This window comes from Oncorhynchus nerka, linkage group LG25, assembly GCF_034236695.1.
Source record: "Oncorhynchus nerka isolate Pitt River linkage group LG25, Oner_Uvic_2.0, whole genome shotgun sequence".
NCBI lineage: Eukaryota > Metazoa > Chordata > Actinopteri > Salmoniformes > Salmonidae > Oncorhynchus > Oncorhynchus nerka.
The window spans coordinates 2,205,536-2,229,158 of NC_088420.1; the positions used below are offsets into that span (position 1 = coordinate 2,205,536).

Here is a 23,623-nt window from a genome sequence, read left to right on the forward strand (position 1 = left end):
AGGTCACCAGGTATTAGACCAGGTTATCATACTGCCTGTGGAGGTGGAGGTCACCTCAGGTATTAGACCAGTTTATCATACTGCCTGTGGAGGTGGAGGTCACCTCAGGTATTAGACCAGTGCCTGTGGAGGTGGAGGTCACCTCAGGTATTAGACCAGTTTATCATACTGCCTGTGGAGGTGGAGGTCACCTCAGGTATTAGACCAGTTTATCATACTGCCTGTGGAGGTGGAGGTCACCTCAGGTATTAGACCAGGTTATCATACTGCCTGTGGAGGTGGAGGTCACCTCAGGTATTAGACCAGTTTATACTGCCTGTGGAGGTGGAGGTCACCTCAGGTATTAGACCAGGTTATCATACTGCCTGTGGAGGTCACCAGGTATTAGACCAGGTTATCATACTGCCTGTGGAGGTGGAGGTCACCTCAGGTATTAGACCAGTTTATCATACTGCCTGTGGAGGTCACCTCAGGTATTAGACCAGGTTATCATACTGCCTGTGGAGGTGGAGGTCAGGTATTAGACCAGTTTATCATACTGCCTGTGGAGGTGGCGGTCACCTCAGGTATTAGACCAGGTTATCATACTGCCTGTGGAGGTGGAGGTCACCTCAGGTATTAGACCAGGTTATCATACTGCCTGTGGAGGTGGAGGTCACCTCAGGTATTAGACCAGGTTATCATACTGCCTGTGGAGGTCACCTCAGGTATTAGACCAGTTTATCATACTGCCTGTGGAGGTGGAGGTCACCTCAGGTATTAGACCAGGTTATCATACTGCCTGTGGAGGTGGAGGTCACCTCAGGTATTAGACCAGTTTATCATACTGCCTGTGGAGGTGGAGGTCACCTCAGGTATTAGACCAGGTTATCATACTGCCTGTGGAGGTGGAGGTCACCTCAGGTATTAGACCAGGTTATCATACTGCCTGTGGAGGTGGAGGTCACCTCAGGTATTAGACCAGTTTATCATACTGCCTGTGGAGGTGGAGGTCACCTCAGGTATTAGGTTTATCATACTGCCTTGGAGGTCACCAGGTATTAGACCAGGTTATCATACTGCCTGTGGAGGTGGAGGTCACCTCAGGTATTAGACCAGTTTATCATACTGCCTGTGGAGGTGGAGGTCACCTCAGGTATTAGACCAGTTTATCATACTGCCTGTGGAGGTGGAGGTCACCTCAGGTATTAGACCAGTTTATCATACTGCCTGTGGAGGTGGAGATCACCTCAGGTATTAGACCAGGTTATCATACTGCCTGTGGTTTATCATACTGCCTGTGGAGGTCACCAGGTATTCAGGTTATCATACTGCCTGTGGAGTCACCAGGTATTAGACCAGGTTATCATACTGCCTGTGGAGGTGGAGGTCACCTCAGGTATTAGACCAGTTTATCATACTGCCTGTGGAGGTCACCAGGTATTAGACCAGGTTATCATACTGCCTGTGGAGGTGGAGGTCACCTCAGGTATTAGACCAGTTTATCATACTGCCTGTGGAGGTCACCTCAGGTAGGTTATCATACTGCCTGTGGAGGTGGAGGTCAGGTTATCATACTGCCTGTGGAGGTCACCTCAGGTATTAGACCAGTTTATCATACTGCCTGTGGAGGTGGAGGTCACCTCAGGTATTAGACCAGTTTATCATACTGCCTGTGGAGGTGGTCACCTCAGGTATTAGACCAGGTTATCATACTGCCTGTGGAGGTCACCTCAGGTATTAGACCAGTTTATCATACTGCCTGTGGAGGTGGAGGTCACCTCAGGGACCAGGTGATCACTGCCTGTGGAGGTGGAGGTCACTTCAGGTATTAGACCAGTTTATCATACTGCCTGTGGAGGTCACCAGGTATTAGACCAGTTTATCATACTGCCTGTGGAGGTCACCAGGTATTAGACCAGTTTATCATACTGCCTGTGGAGGTGGAGGTCACCTCAGGTATTAGACCAGTTTATCATACTGCCTGTGGAGGTCACCAGGTATTAGACCAGTTTATCATACTGCCTGTGGAGGTGGAGGTCACCAGGTATTAGACCAGTGTATCATACTGCCTGTGGAGGTCACCTCAGGTATTAGACCAGTTTATCATACTGCCTGTGGAGGTGGAGGTCACCTCAGGTATTAGACCAGTTTATCATACTGCCTGTGGAGGTCACCTCAGGTATTAGACCAGGTTATCATACTGCCTGTGGAGGTGGAGGTCACTTCAGGTATTAGACCAGTGTATCATACTGCCTGTGGAGGTGGAGGTCACCTCAGGTATTAGACCAGGTGATCATACTGCCTGTGGAGGTCACCTCAGGTATTAGACCAGGTTATCATACTGCCTGTGGAGGTCACCTCAGGTATTAGACCAGTGTATCATACTGCCTGTGGAGGTGGAGGTCACCTCAGGTATTAGACCAGTTTATCATACTGCCTGTGGAGGTGGAGGTCACCTCAGGTATTAGACCAGGTTATCATACTGCCTGTGGAGGTCACCAGGTATTAGACCAGGTTATCATACTGCCTGTGGAGGTGGAGGTCACCAGGTATTAGACCAGGTTATCATACTGCCTGTGGAGGTGGAGGTCACCAGGTATTAGACCAGTTTATCATACTGCCTGTGGAGGTCACCTCAGGTATTAGACCAGTTTATCATACTGCTTGTGGAGGTGGAGGTCACCAGGTATTAGACCAGTTTATCATACTGCCTGTGGAGGTGGAGGTCACCAGGTATTAGACCAGGTTATCATACTGCCTGTGGAGGTGGAGGTCACCTCAGGTATTAGACCAGGTTATCATACTGCCTGTGGAGGTGGAGGTCACCTCAGGTATTAGACCAGGTTATCATACTGCCTGTGGAGGTGGAGGTCACCAGGTATTAGACCAGTTTATCATACTGCCTGTGGAGGTGGAGGTCACCAGGTATTAGACCAGGTTATCATACTGCCTGTGGAGGTGGAGGTCACCTCAGGTATTAGACCAGTGTATCATACTGCCTGTGGAGGTCACCTCAGGTATTAGACCAGTTTATCATACTGCCTGTGGAGGTCACCTCAGGTATTAGACCAGTTTATCATACTGCCTGTGGAGGTGGAGGTCACCTCAGGTATTAGACCAGTTTATCATACTGCCTGTGGAGGTGGAGGTCACCTCAGGTATTAGACCAGTTTATCATACTGCCTGTGGAGGTGGAGGTCACCAGGTATTAGACCAGGTTATCATACTGCCTGTGGAGGTCACCTCAGGTATTGTTGATTGACTGGTCCACGTGAGGTTGATAGGTTCTTTCTGTTTGGTCTCTTCCCTCTAGCCACTGGTATATACTCCTCCACAGAGATGCTAGACTTCGGTACGTTACGGTCACAAGATCGACCGGAACAATTGAACTTACATCTACTGAATTCGGGAAGGAAAGATGTTTGGATCGCGGTGAGTTGGTTGGCACTTCCTCCTCTTGTTTTGTCTGTTGACTCTTCCGTTCCGACGTCCAGTTAACCTTGTATTTTGGTGATTTTTTTCCCAGAGTATACGGACGACGCCGTCCAACGAAGCCACCATCAATTTCAAAGCAATCACCCTAAAAGCAGGCGAGAGTAGATATACCAAAGTTGCAAGTATTAGTTTTGATGGTAAGTCTTGTGATCTTTGAAAATGTTAAATCACTTGAATTGAGAAACCTGAAATATTAACCACGGACCCCAAAATACCATGAGGTTTTTTATTACTAACCTTTTATAAAACTCAATGAATAGAAATAACATTACGTTTGTCAGGTGTTTAACCTTTCAGTTGGTGTCTTAGAAGAAAAGCTGTCTTTAAATCAGTGGTATTCACGTTTCTTCAGTGGGTGTATTGAGTGCACAAAACATTAGGAACACCTGTTCTCTCCATGATATCGACCAGGGATGGGCAACATTGATGGGGGTGGGAGGGGCCACAGAAAAACTCAGAAGTGCCGCAGTTCATTTTGTACAATTCTGCACATTTTGCCATGGAGGTGTAGAGAAAATGTTTGTTGTTTTTTAAAGCTTATACTGAACAAAAATATACTCAAAAATATAAACTCAACATGTAAAGTGTTGGTTCCACACTTCATGCTGAAAGAAAAGGTCCCAGAAATATACACGCAAACCTTATTTTTCAAAAATGTTTTTTTACATCCCTGTTGGCGAGCATTTCTCCTCTGCCAAGATAATCCATCTACCTGACAGGTGTGGCATATCAAGAAGCTGATTAAACAGCATGATCATTACACAGGTGCACCTTGTGCTGGGGACAATAAAATGCCACTCTAAAATGGGCAGTTTTGTCACACAACATAATGCCACAGATGTCTCAAGTTTTGAAGGAGCTTGTAATTGGCATTCTGACTGCAGGAATGTCCACCAGAGCTTTTGGTGTGTGGTTATGGTATGGGCAGGCATAAACTGTGGACAACAAACACAATTGCATTTTATCGTTGGCAATTTGAATGCACCGAGATACCGTGACGAGATCCTGAGGCCCGTTGTTGTACCATTCATCTGCCACCATCACCTCATGTTTCAGCATGATAATGCACTGCACCATGTCACACAAGGATCTGGACACATTTCCTGGGAGCTGAAAATGTCCCAGTTCTTCCATGGCCTGCATCCTCACCAGACATGTCACCCATTGAGCATGTTTGGGATGCTCTGGGTCGACGTGTACGACAGCGTGTTCCAGTTCCCGCCAATATCCACCAACTTCCCACAGCCATTGAAGAGGAGTGGGACAACATTCCACAGGACACAATCAACAGCCTGATCAACTCTATGTGAAGGAGATGTGTTGAGCTGCATGAGACAAATGATGGTCACACCAGATACTGACTGGTTTTCTGATCCACTACCTTTTTCTAAGGTATCTGTGACCAACAGATGCATATCTGTATTCCCAGTCATGTGAAATCTATAGATTAGGGCCCAATGAATTTATGTAAATTGACTGATTTCCTGTAAATTCAGTAAAATGTTTTGAAATTGTTGCATGTTGTGTTTTTATATTTTTCTTCTGTGTTTATTCTTTAAAACATTTTGTCGAGCTGCAGTCCCCACCCCCCCGCCACCCCACACGTGACTCGACTTTAAAATACTCCTGCTTAAGTTATATTCAACATGGCCTTGTGACCTTCTCTTATCTATGGATGTAATGTGTTCTTTTATTTTCTCTGGGATTTTTTTTTGTTTGTTACCAGCATCAAAAGCAGAAAGTCCGTTTTCTGGTAAAATAACAGTGAAGGTCAAGGAGATAAACTCGTCTAAACCTGAAGTCCCGTACCAAGCAGAGGTGCTACAAGGGTAGGACTTTGATTTCATCTTTTATTTTTTTGTATTTTTTGACAGTTTACAAGATTTGAACCATTCATGATGTGTTTAGATGGTGTGTTGGTTCATTCATGACTCGGCACTGACTTGGTTAGGTCATAGTTCAATTATGTTCTTGTAGAGTCCAGTTTCAAATCAAATCAAATCAATTATATTTGTCACATACACATGGTTAGCAGATGTTAATGTGAGTGTAGCGAAATGCTTGTGCTTCTAGTTCCGACAATGCAGTAATAACCAACAAGTAATCTAACTAACAATTCCAAAACTACTGTCTTAAATTTAAATTTTAAGTTTAAATACACTGTGGACGCAGATTATGTCTCGTGCTGGACATTCAATGGAGATGCTTTCTAGTTAAATAGTCCAGGACTAGGCTTGTACTGAGTCAGACTAAACTGGCCCTGTATGTTAGTCCCATCAGGTTTGATGTGATTTAACATCTACCGGTCTCCCCTCTCTCCTGCCCCTTCTAGCTACCTGGGCTTTGACCACACGGCCACGTTGTTCCACATCAGAGACAGTCCAATAGACCCCGTGAACAGATCCATCTTCAAGGCCATGTTCAGCGTGAGTTCAGGGGCTGTATGTACTGTCTCTGAGCAGCATAGGGTCAGGGGCTGTATGTACTGTCTCTGAGTAGCATAGGGTCAGGGGCTGTATGTACTGTCTCTGAGTAGCAGTGGCGATCTAGGATCAAGTCCCCCGTGTCCATGGAGTCTCATTCATTCTGATCAACAAAGCGTATTCTATTTTAGGACTTCAAACCAGAATGAAACAGGTTTTGTGTTTTTCTGTTGCAAAACATCTGACTGTGGTGTGGCGTACTGTGAAGAGCCTGTTGTCTCGTCTCTGTCCAGGTGCAGAACCTCAGCGCCCCCGTTCCGATCCCTTCTCGTGAGTCTCGCTACATCTTCTCTCTCCTGTTCTGCCCTGTCCGCCCTTCCATCCACATCCACCTCAACACCAACATCTCCAAATTCCACCTTCCTGTCAGGGCCTACACAGGTTACCTTGAGGTACACACCTACACACACACCAACACACACACCTACACACACACCAACACACACACCTACACACCTTCCTGTCAGAGCCTACACAGGTTACCTTGAGGTACACACCTACACACACACCTACACACACACCAACACACCTTCCTGTCAGGGCCTACACAGGATACCTTGAGGTACACACCCACATATCTACACATACCGACACACACCCACATCTACACACATCTACACATACCCACACATCTACACATACCCACACATCTACACATACACATCACACACCCACACATCTACACACACCCACACATCTACACACACCCACACATCTACACATCTACACACACCCACACATCTACACACACCCACACATCTACACATCTACACACACACACCCACACATCTACACATCTACACATACACACACCCACACATCTACACATCACACACCCACACATCTACACATCTACACATCTACACACACCCCACATCACATCACACACATACACACCCACACATCTACACATCTACATCACACTACCACACATCTACACATCACCCACACATCACACCACACATCTCTACACATCTACACACACCCACACATCTACACATACACCCACACATCTACACATACCCACACATCTCTACCACACACACACCCACACACACCCACACATCTACACACACCCACACATCTACACACCCACACATCTACACATCTACACATACCCACACATCTACACACACACCCACACATCTACACATCTACACATACCCACACATCTACACATACCCACACATCACATCTACACACACCCACACATCTACACATACCATACCCACACATCTACACACACACACTACACATCTACACACACCCACACATCTACACACACCCACACATCTACACACATCTACACATACCCACACATCTACACATCTACACATACCCACACATCTACACATCACACACCCACACATCTACACACATACCCACACATCTACACACACATACCCACACATCTACACATCTACACATCACACACACCACACCCACACATCTACACATACCCACACATCTACACACACCCACACATCTACACATACCCACACATCTACACATACACACCCACACATCTACACACACACACACCCACCCACACATCTACACACCCACACATCTACCCACACATCTATCTACATACCCACACATCTACACACACCCACACATCTACACATCTACACACCCACACATCTACACACACCCACACATCACCACACATCTACACACACACATCTACACACACCCACACATCTACACATACCCACACATCTACACATACCCACACATCTACACATCTACACATACACATACCCACACATCTACCCACACATCTACACATACCCACACATCTACACACACCCACACATCTACACATACCCACACATCTACACACACCACACACATCTACACATCTACCCACACATCCACACATCTACACACACATACCCACACATCTACACACACCCACACACACACATCTACACATACCCACACATCTACACATCTACACACACCCACACATCTACACATACCCACACATCTACACATCTACACACACCCACACATCTACACATACCCACACATCTACACATCTACACATACCCACACATCTACACACACCCACACATCTACACATCACCCACACATCTACACATCTACACATCTACACATACCCACACATCTACACATCTACACATCTACACCACACACCTACACATCTACACATACCCACACATCTACACACACACACACATACCCACACATCTACACACACACATCTACACACCCACACATCTACACACACCCACACATCTACACATACCCACACATCTACACATCACACATCTACACACACCCACACATCTACACACACACCCACACATCTACACATCTACACACACCCACACATCTACACATCTACACACATCTACACATCTACACACACACCCACACATCTACACACACATCCACACATCTACACATCTACACACCCACACACATCTACACATACTACACATACCCACACATCTACACATACCCACACATCTACACATACCCACACATCTACACATACCCACACATCTCTACATCTACACACCCACACATCTACACATACCCACACATCTACACATCTACACATACCCACACATCTACACACACCCACACATCTACACATACCCACACATCTACACCACACATCTACACACACACCCACACATCTACACATACCCACACATCTACACATACCCACACATCTACACATATCCCACACATCTACACATACCCACACATCACACATCACACACACATCTACACACCCACACATCTACACATCTACACACACCCACACATCTACACACACCCACACATCTACACACACCCACACATCTACACACACCCACACATCTACACACACCCACACATCTACACTACACATCTACACATCTACCCACACACATCTACACACACCCACACATCTACACACACCCACACATCTACACACACCCACACATCTACACACACCCACACATCTACTACACACACATCTACACACATCTACACACACCCACACATCTACACCACACACATCACACATACCCACACATCTACACATCACACCACACATCTACACACACCCACACATCTACACATCTACACACACCCACATCATCTACACACACACACATCCACACATCTACACACATCTACACACACCCACACATCTACACACACCCACACATCTACACACACCCACACATCTACACATACCCACACATCTACACATACCCACACATCTACACACACCCACACATCTACACACACCCACACATCTACACACACCCACACATCTACACATACACACATCTACACACACCCACACATCTACACATCTACATCACCCACACATCTACACACACCCACACATCTACACATCTACACATCTCTACACATCACATCTACACACACCCACACATCTACACATACCCACACCCACACATCTACACATACCCACCCACACATCTACACCCACACATCTACCCACACCCACACATCTACACATCTACACATCTACACACACATCTACACATCCACACATCTACACACACCCACACATCTACACACACCCACACATCTACACACATCTACACATACCCACACATCTACACATACCCCACACATCTACACATCTACACACACCCACACATCTACACATACCCACACATCTACACTACACACATCCACACATCTACACACACCACACATCTACACATACCCACACATCTACACACACCCACACATCTACACATACCCACACATCTACACACACCCACACATCTACACACACCCACACATCTACACATCACATACCCACACATCTACACACATCTACACACACCCATCACATCTACACACACCCACACATCTACACACACCCACACATCTACACATACCCACACATCTACACATACACACACACACATCCACACATCTACACACACCATCACATCTACACATACCCACACATCTACACACACCCACACATCTACACATCTACACATCTACACACACATCTACCCACACACATCTACACATACCCACACATCTACACATCTACACATCTACACACCCACACATCTACACACACCCACACATCTACACATCTACACACACACATCTACACATCTACACATACCCACACATCTACACATACCCACACATCTACACACACCCACACATCTACACACACCCACACATCACATCCACACATCTACACACCCACACATCTACACACATCTACACTACACACATCCACACACCTACACATCTACACCACACATCTACACACACCCACACATCTACACATACCCACACATCTACACATACCCACACATCTACACTACCCACACATCTACACATACCCACACATCTACACACCACACCACACATCTACACACACATACCCACACATCTACACACACCCACACATCTACACATCTACACCCACACATCTACACACACCCACACATCTACACACACCCACACATCTACACACACCCACACATCTACACACACACACACATCTACACACACCCACACATCTACACACACCCACACATCTACACACACATCTACACACACCCACACATCTACACATACCCACACATCTACACATCACACACACCCACACATCACATCCCACACACCCACACATCTACACACACACACCCACACATCTACACTACCCACACATCTACACACACCCACACATCTACACACACCCACACATCTACACTACACATCTACACACATCTACACACATCTACACACACCCACACATCTACACACACCATCTACACATCTACACACCCACACACACACTACACACATCTACACACACCCACACATCTACACATACCCACCCATCTACCACACCACACCTACACATACCCACACATCTACACACACATACCCACACATCTACACACCCACACATCCCCCTCCTCATGTCTCATTATGCCCCCCTCCTACCATGTCTCATTATACCCCCCCTCATGTCTCATTATGCCCCCATGGTCCTATCCCATGTCTCATTTGCCCTCTCCTCAGTCCAGCTCATGTAATTTGTCCCCCTCATGTCTCATTATGTCCCCTGTCCTCATGTCTCATTATGTCCCCCCCTCTCCAGCTCATGGTATGTCCCTGTCCTCAGCTCATGGTCCTGCCCCCTCCTCAGCCCATTCTCCTCATGTCCTCCAGCCCTCCCATGTCTCTCATTATGGTCCTCATGTCTCAGCCCATGGTCCTGTCCTCATGTCTCATTATACCCCCCTCCTCATGTCTCATTATGGCCCCCTCCTCATGTCTCATTATGGCCCTGTCCTCATGTCTCATCCAGCCCCCTCCTCATGTCTCATTATGGTCCCCCCTCATGTCTCATTATGGTCCCCCTCATGTCTCATTATGTCCCCCTCCTCGTCCTGCCCCCCCTCATGTCCCCTGTCCCCCCCCCTCCTCATGTCTCATTATGTCCCCCCCTCCTCATGTCTCATTAGTCCCTCCTCATGTCTCATTATAGGCCCCCTCTCATGTCTCATTATGGCCCCCTCATGTCTCATTATCAGACACTGACATGGCCCCCTCATGTCTCATGATATGAGCCTTCAACATTGGATTTCTGGTTATTCCCCCCCCTCATGTCTCATTATGGCCCCCCTCATGTCTCATTATGCCCCCTCCTCATGTCTCATTATGGCCCCCTCCTCATGTCTCATTATGCCCCCCCCTCATGTCTCATTATGGCCCCCTCCTCATGTCTCATTATGCCCCCTCCTCATGTCTCATTATGCCCCCCCCTCATGTCTCATTATGCCCCCCCTCATGTCTCATTATGCCCCCCCTCATGTCTCATTATGCCCCCCTCATGTCTCCCCCCCTCATGTCTCATTATGCCCCCCCTCATGTCTCATTATGCCCCCCCTCATGTCTCATTATGCCCCCTCCCCCCCTCCTCATGTCTCATTATGGCCCCCCTCATGTCTCATTATGGCCCCCCTCATGTCTCATTATGGCCCCCTCATGTCTCATTATGGCCCCTCCTCATGTCTCATTATGGCCCCCCCCTCCTCATGTCTCATTATTATGCCCCCCCCCTCCTCATGTCTCATTATGGCCCCCTCCTCATGTCTCATTATATGCCCCCCTCCTCATGTCTCATTATGCCCCCCCCCTCATGTCTCATTATGGCCCCCTCCTCATGTCTCATTATGCCCCCCTCCTCATGTCTCATTATGGCCCCTCCTCATGTCTCATTATGCCCCCCCTCATGTCTCATTATGCCCCCCCCTCATGTCTCATTATGTCCCCCCCTCATGTCTCATTATGCCCCCCCTCATGTCTCATTATGTCCCCCCTCCTCATGTCTCATTATGCCCCCCTCATGTCTCATTATGCCCCCTCCTCATGTCTCATTATGGCCCCCTCCTCATGTCTCATTATGGCCCCCTCCTCATGTCTCATTATGCCCCCCTCATGTCTCATTATGGCCCCCTCATGTCTCATTATGCCCCCTCCTCATGTCTCATTATGCCCCCTCCTCATGTCTCATTATGGCCCCCTCCTCATGTCTCATTATGTCTCATTATGCCCCCTCCTCATGTCTCATTATGGCCCCCCCTCCTCATGTCTCATTATGCCCCCTCCTCATGTCTCATTATGGCCCCCCCTCATGTCTCATGTCTCATTATGGCCCCCCCCTCATGTCTCATTATGGCCCCCTCATGTCTCATTATGGCCCCCTCCTCATGTCTCATTATGGCCCCCCCCTCCTCATGTCTCATTATGGCCCCCTCCTCATGTCTCATTATGGCCCCCCCTCATGTCTCATTATGGCCCCCTCCTCATGTCTCATTATGGCCCCCCTCCTCATGTCTCATTATGCCCCCCCTCATGTCTCATTATGCCCCCCCTCCTCATGTCTCATTATGGCCCCCCCCCTCATGTCTCATTATGCCCCCCTCCTCATGTCTCATTATGGCCCCCTCCTCATGTCTCATTATGCCCCCCCTCCTCATGTCTCATTATGCCCCCCTCCTCATGTCTCATTATGCCCCCTCCTCATGTCTCATTATGCCCCCCTCATGTCTCATTATGCCCCCCCCTCATGTCTCATTATGCCCCCCTCATGTCTCATTATGCCCCCCCTCATGTCTCATTATGCCCCCTCATGTCCATTATGCCCCTCCTCATGTCTCATTATGCCCCCTCCTCATGTCTCATTATGCCCCCCCTCATGTCTCATTATGCCCCCCTCATGTCTCATGTCTCATTATCATTATGCCCCCCCTCATGTCTCATTATGCCCCCCCCTCATGTCTCATTATGCCCCCCTCATGTCTCATTATGCCCCCTCATGTCTCATTATGGCCCCCTCATGTCTCATTATGGTCCCCCTCCTCATGTCTCATTATGGCCCCCCTCATGTCTCATTATGGCCCCCTCCTCGTGTCTCATTATGGCCTCCCCTGCTTGCCATTAGCTGTCGTGACGGTGTATTAGTTAATGTGACGACTGTTGCTCATCGAATGATTAAAGGTTTCTAATTGCGTGATAAAATGAATCAAGCAATTATTAACTCATTAACCTGGGGCACCATGGGAAAATTAGTTTTATTGAGTTTCTATTTCCCAAATTTACTCAAAGAATGTCAGAATATCGATTTCACAACAGTCACTAATTAATCAGTTTCCTCTACAGTCTCGTTCTGAACGTCGCATAATCTGGGAATCTGCACGGACCCGGGTCCCACCAATGAGTTCGGACCCGGGTCTCACCAATGAGTTCGGACCCGGGTCTCACCAATGAGTTCGGACCCGGGTCTCACCAATGAGTTCGGACCCGGGTCCCACCAATGAGTTCGACCCGGGTCTCACCAATGAGTTCGGACCGGGTCTCACCAATGAGTTCGGACCCGGGTCCCACCAATGGTTCGGACCAGGTCCCCAATGAGTTCGGACCCGGGTCTCACCAATGAGTTCGGACCCGGGTCTCACCAATGAGTTCGGACCCGGGTCCCACCAATGAGTTCGGACCCGGGTCCCACCAATGAGTTCGAACCCGGGTCTCACCAATGAGTTCGGACCCGGGTCTCACCAATGAGTTCGGACCCGGGTCTCACCAATGAGTTCGGACCCGGGTCTCACCAATGAGTTCGGACCCGGGTCTCACCAATGAGTTCGAACCCGGGTCTCACCAATGAGTTCGAACCCGGGTCCCACCAATGAGTTCGGACCCGGGTCCCACCAATGAGTTCGGACCCGGGTCTCACCAATGAGTTCGGACCCGGGTCTCACCAATGAGTTCGGACCCGGGTCTCACCAATGAGTTCGCACCCGGGTCTCACCAATGAGTTTGAACCCGGGTCTCACCAATGAGTTCGAACCCGGGTCTCACCAATGAGTTCACACCGAGTCTCACCAATGAGTTCGAACCCGGGTCTCACCAATGAGTTCGAACCCGGGTCTCACCAATGAGTTCACACCGAGTCTCACCAATGAGTTCGAACCCGGGTCTCACCAATGAGTTCGGACCCGGGTCTCACCAATGAGTTCGGACCCGGGTCTCACCAATGAGTTCGGACCCGGGTCTCACCAATGAGTTCGGACCCGGGTCTCACCAATGAGTTCGGACCCGGGTCTCACCAATGAGTTCACACCGAGTCTCACCAATGAGTTCGGACCCGGGTCTCACCAATGAGTTCGTACCCGGGTCCCACCAATGGGTTCGAACCCGGGTCCCACCAATGAGTTCGGACCCGGGTCCCACCAATGAGTTCGGACCCGGGTCCCACCAATGAGTTCGGACCCGGGTCTCACCAATGAGTTCCACACCAATCTTAGTTGAATATTTATTTACTAGAAAGCTAAAATGATGATAAAAGATACACATAGACAAAACACAGTATAGTCTATTGATTAGAACTTAGTATAACGGGCCAACACACTATGGCGCGTGTTACCCACAATGGGGATTTAAAAGAGAGAGAAAAAGAGAAAGTACACGAGAGAAATATACATTTGGGTGAATTTGTCAGTTATGCTTATTTTAACCCTAGCCTTGCCCCAAACTGCCGCTCTTGTGGGTCAGAATATAATGATGTAATTACGTGTGGGAGGTCTCAGATGGGAAGCTCCGCGTGGGTCGTTTAGGCTGCTCAATGACGCACTTCTCCAGCGCAACTGTCTGGTCTTCCTCACGATGTCAGTGTCCTTTTGGCTTAGTGGTCTGTTCCTTTGCTCTGGAAGGGGTCTTCTGAGGACAGGCAGCTCTGTAGCTCAGAGCTCACAGCGTAGGAATGAAACAGTGTAGTAACCACGATTCGATGGGGAGTGGAGGATAGGTGGTTCGACTTGAATTCACCCACTTAGACACAGCTACTCATCCGTAGCTTGGGTAGAAAAAGATTTCTTTGTCTTCAACCTTGGGTTGAGTTTTGGGTTTGTTTACTTTTTTAGACCTTGGCTGCAGCTCGGGTCACTTAGTCTGATCTGTTAATTCTTCACTCACAGGTTTTATAACCTCGGGTCAGAAGTGGGTGTAACCTTTAGGGCAATTCTCTGGACGTACCAAGTTAATGAGGCAAGGTCCAGATTGGACTCAAATCCAATTTTAGACAACTAACTTCACATTTCATCTTTACTAAAACATTCTCTTTGATTTGGACATTTTCCATACAACGTACAATGTATAAACATCTAACATATACTAGGTCAACTGTTGACGTTACAATATTTTCGTAATAACGTCACCTATTAACCTTTAATAACAGAACAAAAATTACATACATTTTCATATTCCATCCATCGTCATGACCACCAAATGACATACATTTTCATATTCCATCCATGGTCATGACCACCAAATGACATACATTTTCATATTCCATCCATTGTCATGACCACCAAATGACATACATTTTCATATTCCATCCATTGTCATGACCACCAAATGACATACATTTTCATATTCCATCCATCGTCATGACCACCAAATTACATACATTTTCATATTCCATCCATCGTCATGACCACCAAATGACATACATTTTCATATTCCATCTATCGTCATGACCACCAAATGACATACATTTTCATATTCCATCCATCGTCATGACCACCAAATGACATACATTTTCATATTCCATCTATCGTCATGACCACCAAATGACATACATTTTCATATTCCATCTATCGTCATGACCACCAAATGACATACATTTTCATATTCCATCTATCGTCATGACCACCAAATGACATACATTTTCATATTCCATCTATCGTCTTGACAACCATTGTGGTTGACGGAAACCATTGTTCCAAAGTCCCTTTATTTCATGTTAATGTTCTGAGGCTGGTTCTCCATAGTAACAGGACAAAATCATTTGTCTGTGGCCTAAGATTTAACAGGGGCGTGAGGGGTCATAAAACCCCCACATCTTCCTAGCCCTTGAGATCCCTTCTCCACTGGTGGTCATTGGTAACCTGAGCCGAGCAGGACAGTCACGACACCGATGAGAACTGCTAGCCATTGGCTGTTAACAGCTGAGAACTGCTAGCCATTGGCTGTTAACAGCTGAGAACTGCTAGCCATTGGCTGTTAACAGCTGAGAACTGCTAGCCATTGGCTGTTAACAGCTGAGAACTGCTAGCCATTGGCTGTTAACAGCTGAGAACTGCTAGCCATTGGCTGTTAACAGCTGAGAAAAAGCCATTGGCTGTTAACAGCTGAGAAAGCCATTGGCTGTTAACAGCTGAGAACTGCTAGCCATTGGCTGTTAACAGCTGAGAACTGCTAGCCATTGGCTGTTAACAGCTGAGAACTGCTAGCCATTGGCTGTTAACAGCTGAGAACTGCTAGCCATTGGCTGTTAACAGCTGAGAACTGCTAGCCATTGAGTACAGTCCCCCAGAAATCGTCTGAATCCCCTGATCGTGACGAATGTAAGAACTGTGCTGTCTGAGAGGAGAATAATTATTGAACCTTTCTAATTGTATATTATCCACAGATTGTGAGCCAAAGATGAAAACCTTTCCTACCAGTATTATTTATTGACTATGTCTTTCCAGATCGCACAGCACTGCTATTTCTAAGGTTTAATTTTCAGTGCATGTTGTGACCAGAAACAAGGAGGGGCAATACCAGAATATATATATACATACAGAGGGGCAATACCAGAATATATATACATACAGGGGCAATACCAGAATATATATGACATACAGAGGGGCAATACCAGAATATATATACATACAGGGGCAATACCAGAATATATATGACATACAGAGGGGCAATACCAGAATATATATGACATACAGAGGGGCAATACCAGAATATATATGACATACAGAGGGGCAATACCAGAATATATATGACATACAGAGGGGCAATACCAGAATATATATGACATACAGAGAGGCAATACCAGAATATATATACATACAGAGGGGCAATACCAGAATATATATACATACAGGGGCAATACCAGAATATATATGACATACAGAGGGGCAATACCAGAATATATATGACATACAGAGGGGCAATACCAGAATATATATGACATACAGAGGGGCAATACCAGAATATATATACATACAGAGGGGCAATACCAGAATATATATACATACAGAGGGGCAATACCAGAATATATATGACATACAGAGGGGCAATACCAGAATATATATGACATACAGAGGGGCAATACCAGAATATATATACATACAGAGGGGCAATACCAGAATATATATGACATACAGAGGGGCAATACCAGAATATATATGACATACAGACATACAGAATATATATACATACAGGGGCAATACCAGAATATATATACATACAGGGGCAATACCAGAATATATATGACATACAGAGGGGCAATACCAGAATATATATACATACAGAGGGGCAATACATACAGGGGCAATACCAGAAATATATACCAGAATATATATGACATACAGAGGGGCAATACCAGAATATATATGACATACAGAGGGGCAATACCAGAATATATATGACATACAGAGGGGCAATACCAGAATATATATACATACAGAGGGCAATACCAGAATATATATGACATACAGAGGGGCAATACCAGAATATATATGACATACAGAGGGGCAATACCAGAATATATATGACATACAGAGGGGCAATACCAGAATATATATGACATACAGAGGGGCAATACCAGAATATATATGACATACAGAGAGGCAATACCAGAATATATATACATACAGAGGGGCAATACCAGAATATATATACATACAGGGGCAATACCAGAATATATATGACATACAGAGGGGCAATACCAGAATATATATGACATACAGAGGGGCAATACCAGAATATATATGACATACAGAGGGGCAATACCAGAATATATATACATACAGAGGGGCAATACCAGAATATATATACATACAGGGGCAATACCAGAATATATATGACATACAGAGGGGCAATACCAGAATATATATACATACAGAGGGGCAATACCAGAATATATATACATACAGGGGCAATACCAGAATATATATGACATACAGAGGGGCAATACCAGAATATATATGACATACAGAGGGGCAATACCAGAATATATATACATACAGAGGGGCAATACCAGAATATATATACATACAGGGGCAATACCAGAATATATATGACATACAGAGGGGCAATACCAGAATATATATGACATACAGAGGGCAATACCAGAATATATATACATACAGAGGGGCAATACCAGAATATATATGACATACAGAGGGGCAATACCAGAATATATATGACATACAGAGGGCAATACCAGAATATATATGACATACAGAGGGGCAATACCAGAATATATATACATACAGAGGGGCAATACCAGAATATATATACATACAGGGGCAATACCAGAATATATATGACATACAGAGGGGCAATACCAGAATATATATGACATACAGAGGGGCAATACCAGAATATATATGACATACAGAGGGGCAATACCAGAATATATATGACATACAGAGGGGCAATACCAGAATATATATGACATACAGAGGGGCAATACCAGAATATATATACATACAGAGGGGCAATACCAGAATATATATACATACAGGGGCAATACCAGAATATATATGACATACAGAGGGGCAATACCAGAATATATATGACATACAGAGGGGCAATACCAGAATATATATGACATACAGAGGGGCAATACCAGAATATATATGACATACAGAGGGGCAATACCAGAATATATATACATACAGAGGGGCAATACCAGAATATATATGACATACAGAGGGGCAATACCAGAATATATATGACATACAGAGGGGCAATACCAGAATATATATGACATACAGAGGGGCAATACCAATTATACCAACAATACCCATTTCAACTATGACAGACAAAATGAGAAAAAAAATCCAGAAAATCACATTGTACATATCACCCCTGACTACCAGGTATGTTACTGGGGTACATATCACCCCTGACTACCAGGTATGTTACTAGGTCCATATCACCCCTGACTACCAGGTATGTTACTGGGGTACATATCACCTCTGACTACCAGGTATGTTACTAGGGCACATATCACCCCTGACTACCAGGTATGTTACTAGGGCACATATCACCTCTGACTACCAGGTATGTTACTAGGGCACATATCACCTCTGACTACCAGGTATGTTACTAGGGTACATATCACCTCTGACTACCAGGTATGTTACTAGGGTACATATCACCTCTGACTACCAGGTATGTTACTAGGGTACATATCACCTCTGACTACCAGGTATGTTACTAGGGCACATATCACCTCTGACTACCAGGTATGTTACTAGGGTACATATCACCTCTGACTACCAGGTATGTTACTAGGGTACATATCACCCCTGACTACCAGGTATGTTACTAGGTACATATCACCCCTGACTACCAGATATGTTACTAGGGTACATATCACCCCTGACTAACAGGTATGTTACTAGGGTACATATCACCCCTGACTACCAGGTATGTTACTAGGGTACATATCACCCCTGACTACCAGGTATGTTACTAGGGTACATATCACCCCTGACTACCAGGTATGTTACTAGGGTACATATCACCCCTGACTACCAGGTATGTTACTAGGGTACATATGTTACTAGGGTACATATCACCCCTGACTACCAGGTATGTTACTAGGTCCATATCACATCTGACTACCAGGTATGTTACTAGGGTGCATATCACCCCTGACTACCAGGTATGTTACTAGGGTACATATCACCCCTGACTACCAGGTATGTTACTAGGGTACATATCACCCCTGACTACCAGGTATGTTACTAGGGTACATATCACCTCTGACTACCAGGTATGTTACTAGGGTACATATCACCCCTGACTACCAGGTATGTTACTAGGGTACATATCACCTCTGACTACCAGGTATGTTACTAGGGTACATATCACCTCTGACTACCAGGTATGTTACTAGGGTACATATCACCCCTGACTACCAGGTATGTTACTAGGGTACATATCACCCCTGACTACCAGGTATGTTACTAGGGTACATATCACCCCTGACTACCAGGTATGTTACCAGGTACATATCACCCCTGACTACCAGGCATGTTACTAGGGTACATATCACCTCTGACTACCAGGTATGTTACTAGGGTACATATCACCCCTGACTACCAGGTATGTTACTAGGGTACATATCACCCCTGACTACCAGGTATGTTACTAGGGTACATATCACCCCTGACTACCAGGTATGTTACCAGGTACAGTGCCTTGCGAAAGTATTCGGCCCCCTTGAACTTTGCGACCTCTTGCCACATTTCAGGCTTCAAACATAAAGATATAAAACTGTATTTTTTTGTGAAGAATCAACAACAAGTGGGACACAATCATGAAGTGGAACGACATTTAGTGGATATTTCAAACTTTTTTAACAAATCAAAAACTGAAAAATTGGGCGTGCAAAATTATTCTAATAATTCTATTATTATTTACTGGTTGTAAAAAATAAATAAAAATAAAACTCACCACATGCCCAATAAAATATAGTCAACAATAACTGAATGGTTAAACACTAACGTTTCAGCCCACATTGCCTACATCTTAGTCATCACCTCTCCAGCTGTTTTGGGGTGTGAGTCAACTCATACTCTTTACTGTCCACTGGTTGTGCAATACAGCAATACGTCCTTAAAAACAGCATGTACTGTTACTATGTGCCATCATGATGAGTGATGTTTTGTTGTTGCCTGATCTGAGATCTGTTTGTGCCCTCTTGATAACTCCTGGGGTGATGTGTTATGCCACATGACCAGAGAACATGGCTACAGCACAAACAGATCTAGGACCAGTCTTAGGAGATTTTTCTTCTGTGTTTTTCAGATATTAACAATCCCAGCGAAGGCTGCGATAGCAGTGGGGAAGCTAAACAGCTATCCTGAACACATCCTCCTACCTCCATCCTTTCCTGTGAGTTACTTTTGTTAAACCATCATCCTACCTCTAGCCCTCTGTTAGAACCGTCATCCTACCTATAGACCTCTGTTAAACCATCATCCTACCTCTAGCCCTCTGTTAAACCAGCATCCTACCTCTAGCCCTCTGTTAAACCAGCATCCTACCTCTAGCCCTCTGTTAAACCATCATCCTACCTCCAGCCCTCTGTTAAACCATCATCCTACCTCCAGCCCTCAGTTAAACCATCATCTTACTTAAGAACAGCCCTTAGCCGTGGTATATTGGCCATATACCACACCCCCTCGTGCCTTATTGAGTAATGACAGGCACAAGATCAGATTGCTGACATTCCAACACGCAACACCACATTCTTACAATGTAACTCTTCACTGTCTTGAAATGACACGATAGGTGTTCAAACAGTGTTATGGTATGGTAGCTTGTCATGTCGCCCTGCCCTGACGTGTCTGTGTGCCTGTTGGTGCCTGTGTTTGTCCTCTCCTCTCTGCCCCCCCCCCCCCAGGGGAAGATAGTACACCAGAGTTTCACCATCCAGAGTTCCTTCACCCAGAGAGCGAGACTCCGACACATCCGTTCCCTGACAGAAGACATTCGGTTCTATTACAAAAGACTACGTAGTAACAAGAATGGACTGGAACCGAGACGCAAGTCCAAGGTGTAGACGCAGGTTCCCGCTGGAGGCTTTAGTTCAATAACATTGTTTCTGAACGTCAACATTTATGCAACACAGAGCTTAATGGCACCACTTTATTTCCCTGTTTTTGCAGGTTGCTAATATTTATTTTGATGCCAGTTTGCAGTGTGTCGACCACTGTTACGTGGGGTTGCCGTTTGTTCTGAAATGTGAGTAACTTGGACGTCTCGTGATATAATTTGTTAGAAAATGTTAAATCCTCACACAACGTGCTACTTAAAAACATCTAACCTTGACTCTAACCTTCAGCTGTAAACTATAATAATGTGAATGACCGTCTAACCTTCAGCTGTAAACTATAATAATGACCATCTAACCTTCAGCTGTAAACTATAATAATGACCATCTAACCTTCAGCTGTAAACTATAATAATGACCGTCTAACCTTCAGCTGTAAACTATAATAATGTGAATGACCATCTAACCTTCAGCTGTAAACTATAATAATGACCATCTAACCTTCAGCTGTAAACTATAATAATGACCGTCTAACCTTCAGCTGTAAACTATAATAATGACCATCTAACCTTCAGCTGTAAACTATAATAATGTGAATGACCATCTAACCTTCAGCTGTAAACTATAATAATGACCATCTAACCTTCAGCTGTAAACTATAATAATGACCGTCTAACCTTCAGCTGTAAACTATAATAATGACCATCTAACCTTCAGCTGTAAACTATAATAATGTGAATGACCATCTAATCTTCAGCTGTAAACTATAATAATGACCATCTAACCTTCAGCTGTAAACTATAATAATGTGAATGACCATCTAACCTTCAGCTGTAAACTATAATAATGACCATCTAACCTTCAGCTGTATACTATAATAATGTGAATGACCGTCTAACCTTCAGCTGTAAACTATAATAATGACCGTCTAACCTTCAGCTGTAAACTATAATAATGACCGTCTAACCTTCAGCTGTATACTATAATAATGTGAATGACCGTCTAACCTTCAGCTGTAAACTATAATAATGACCGTCTAACCTTCAGCTGTAAACTATAATAATGACCGTCTAACCTTCAGCTGTAAACTATAATAATGACCGTCTAACCTTCAGCTGTAAACTATAATAATGACCATCTAACCTTCAGCTGTAAACTATAATAATGACCATCTAACCTTCAGCTGTAAACTATAATAATGTGACTGACCATCTAACCTTCAGCTGTAAACTATAATAATGACCATCTAACCTTCAGCTGTAAACTATAATAATGACCGTCTAACCTTCAGCTGTAAACTATAATAATGACCGTCTAACCTTCAGCTGTAAACTATAATAATGACCATCTAACCTTCAGCTGTAAACTATAATAATGACCATCTAACCTTCAGCTGTAAACTATAATAATGACCATCTAACCTTCAGCTGTAAACTATAATAACGTGAATGACCATCTAACCTTCAGCTGTAAACTATAATAATGACCA

At 45.2% G+C, this 23,623-nt stretch overlaps 1 protein-coding gene across 1 annotated transcript in view; it reads left to right on the forward strand.

Moving 5' to 3' along the window:
• The window catches only part of tmem131 (transmembrane protein 131), a 165,084-nt gene that overhangs the window by 59,415 nt on the left and 82,046 nt on the right, over positions 1-23,623 (forward strand). Inside the window, exons 9-17 of the mRNA XM_065009980.1 lie at positions 3,296-3,414; positions 3,509-3,614; positions 5,204-5,306; positions 5,810-5,903; positions 6,194-6,352; positions 11,101-11,106; positions 21,387-21,473; positions 21,985-22,137; positions 22,250-22,325. Of these exons, the coding sequence (XP_064866052.1) occupies positions 3,296-3,414; positions 3,509-3,614; positions 5,204-5,306; positions 5,810-5,903; positions 6,194-6,352; positions 11,101-11,106; positions 21,387-21,473; positions 21,985-22,137; positions 22,250-22,325 (903 nt within the window). The remainder of the gene's footprint in view (positions 1-3,295; positions 3,415-3,508; positions 3,615-5,203; positions 5,307-5,809; positions 5,904-6,193; positions 6,353-11,100; positions 11,107-21,386; positions 21,474-21,984; positions 22,138-22,249; positions 22,326-23,623) is intronic.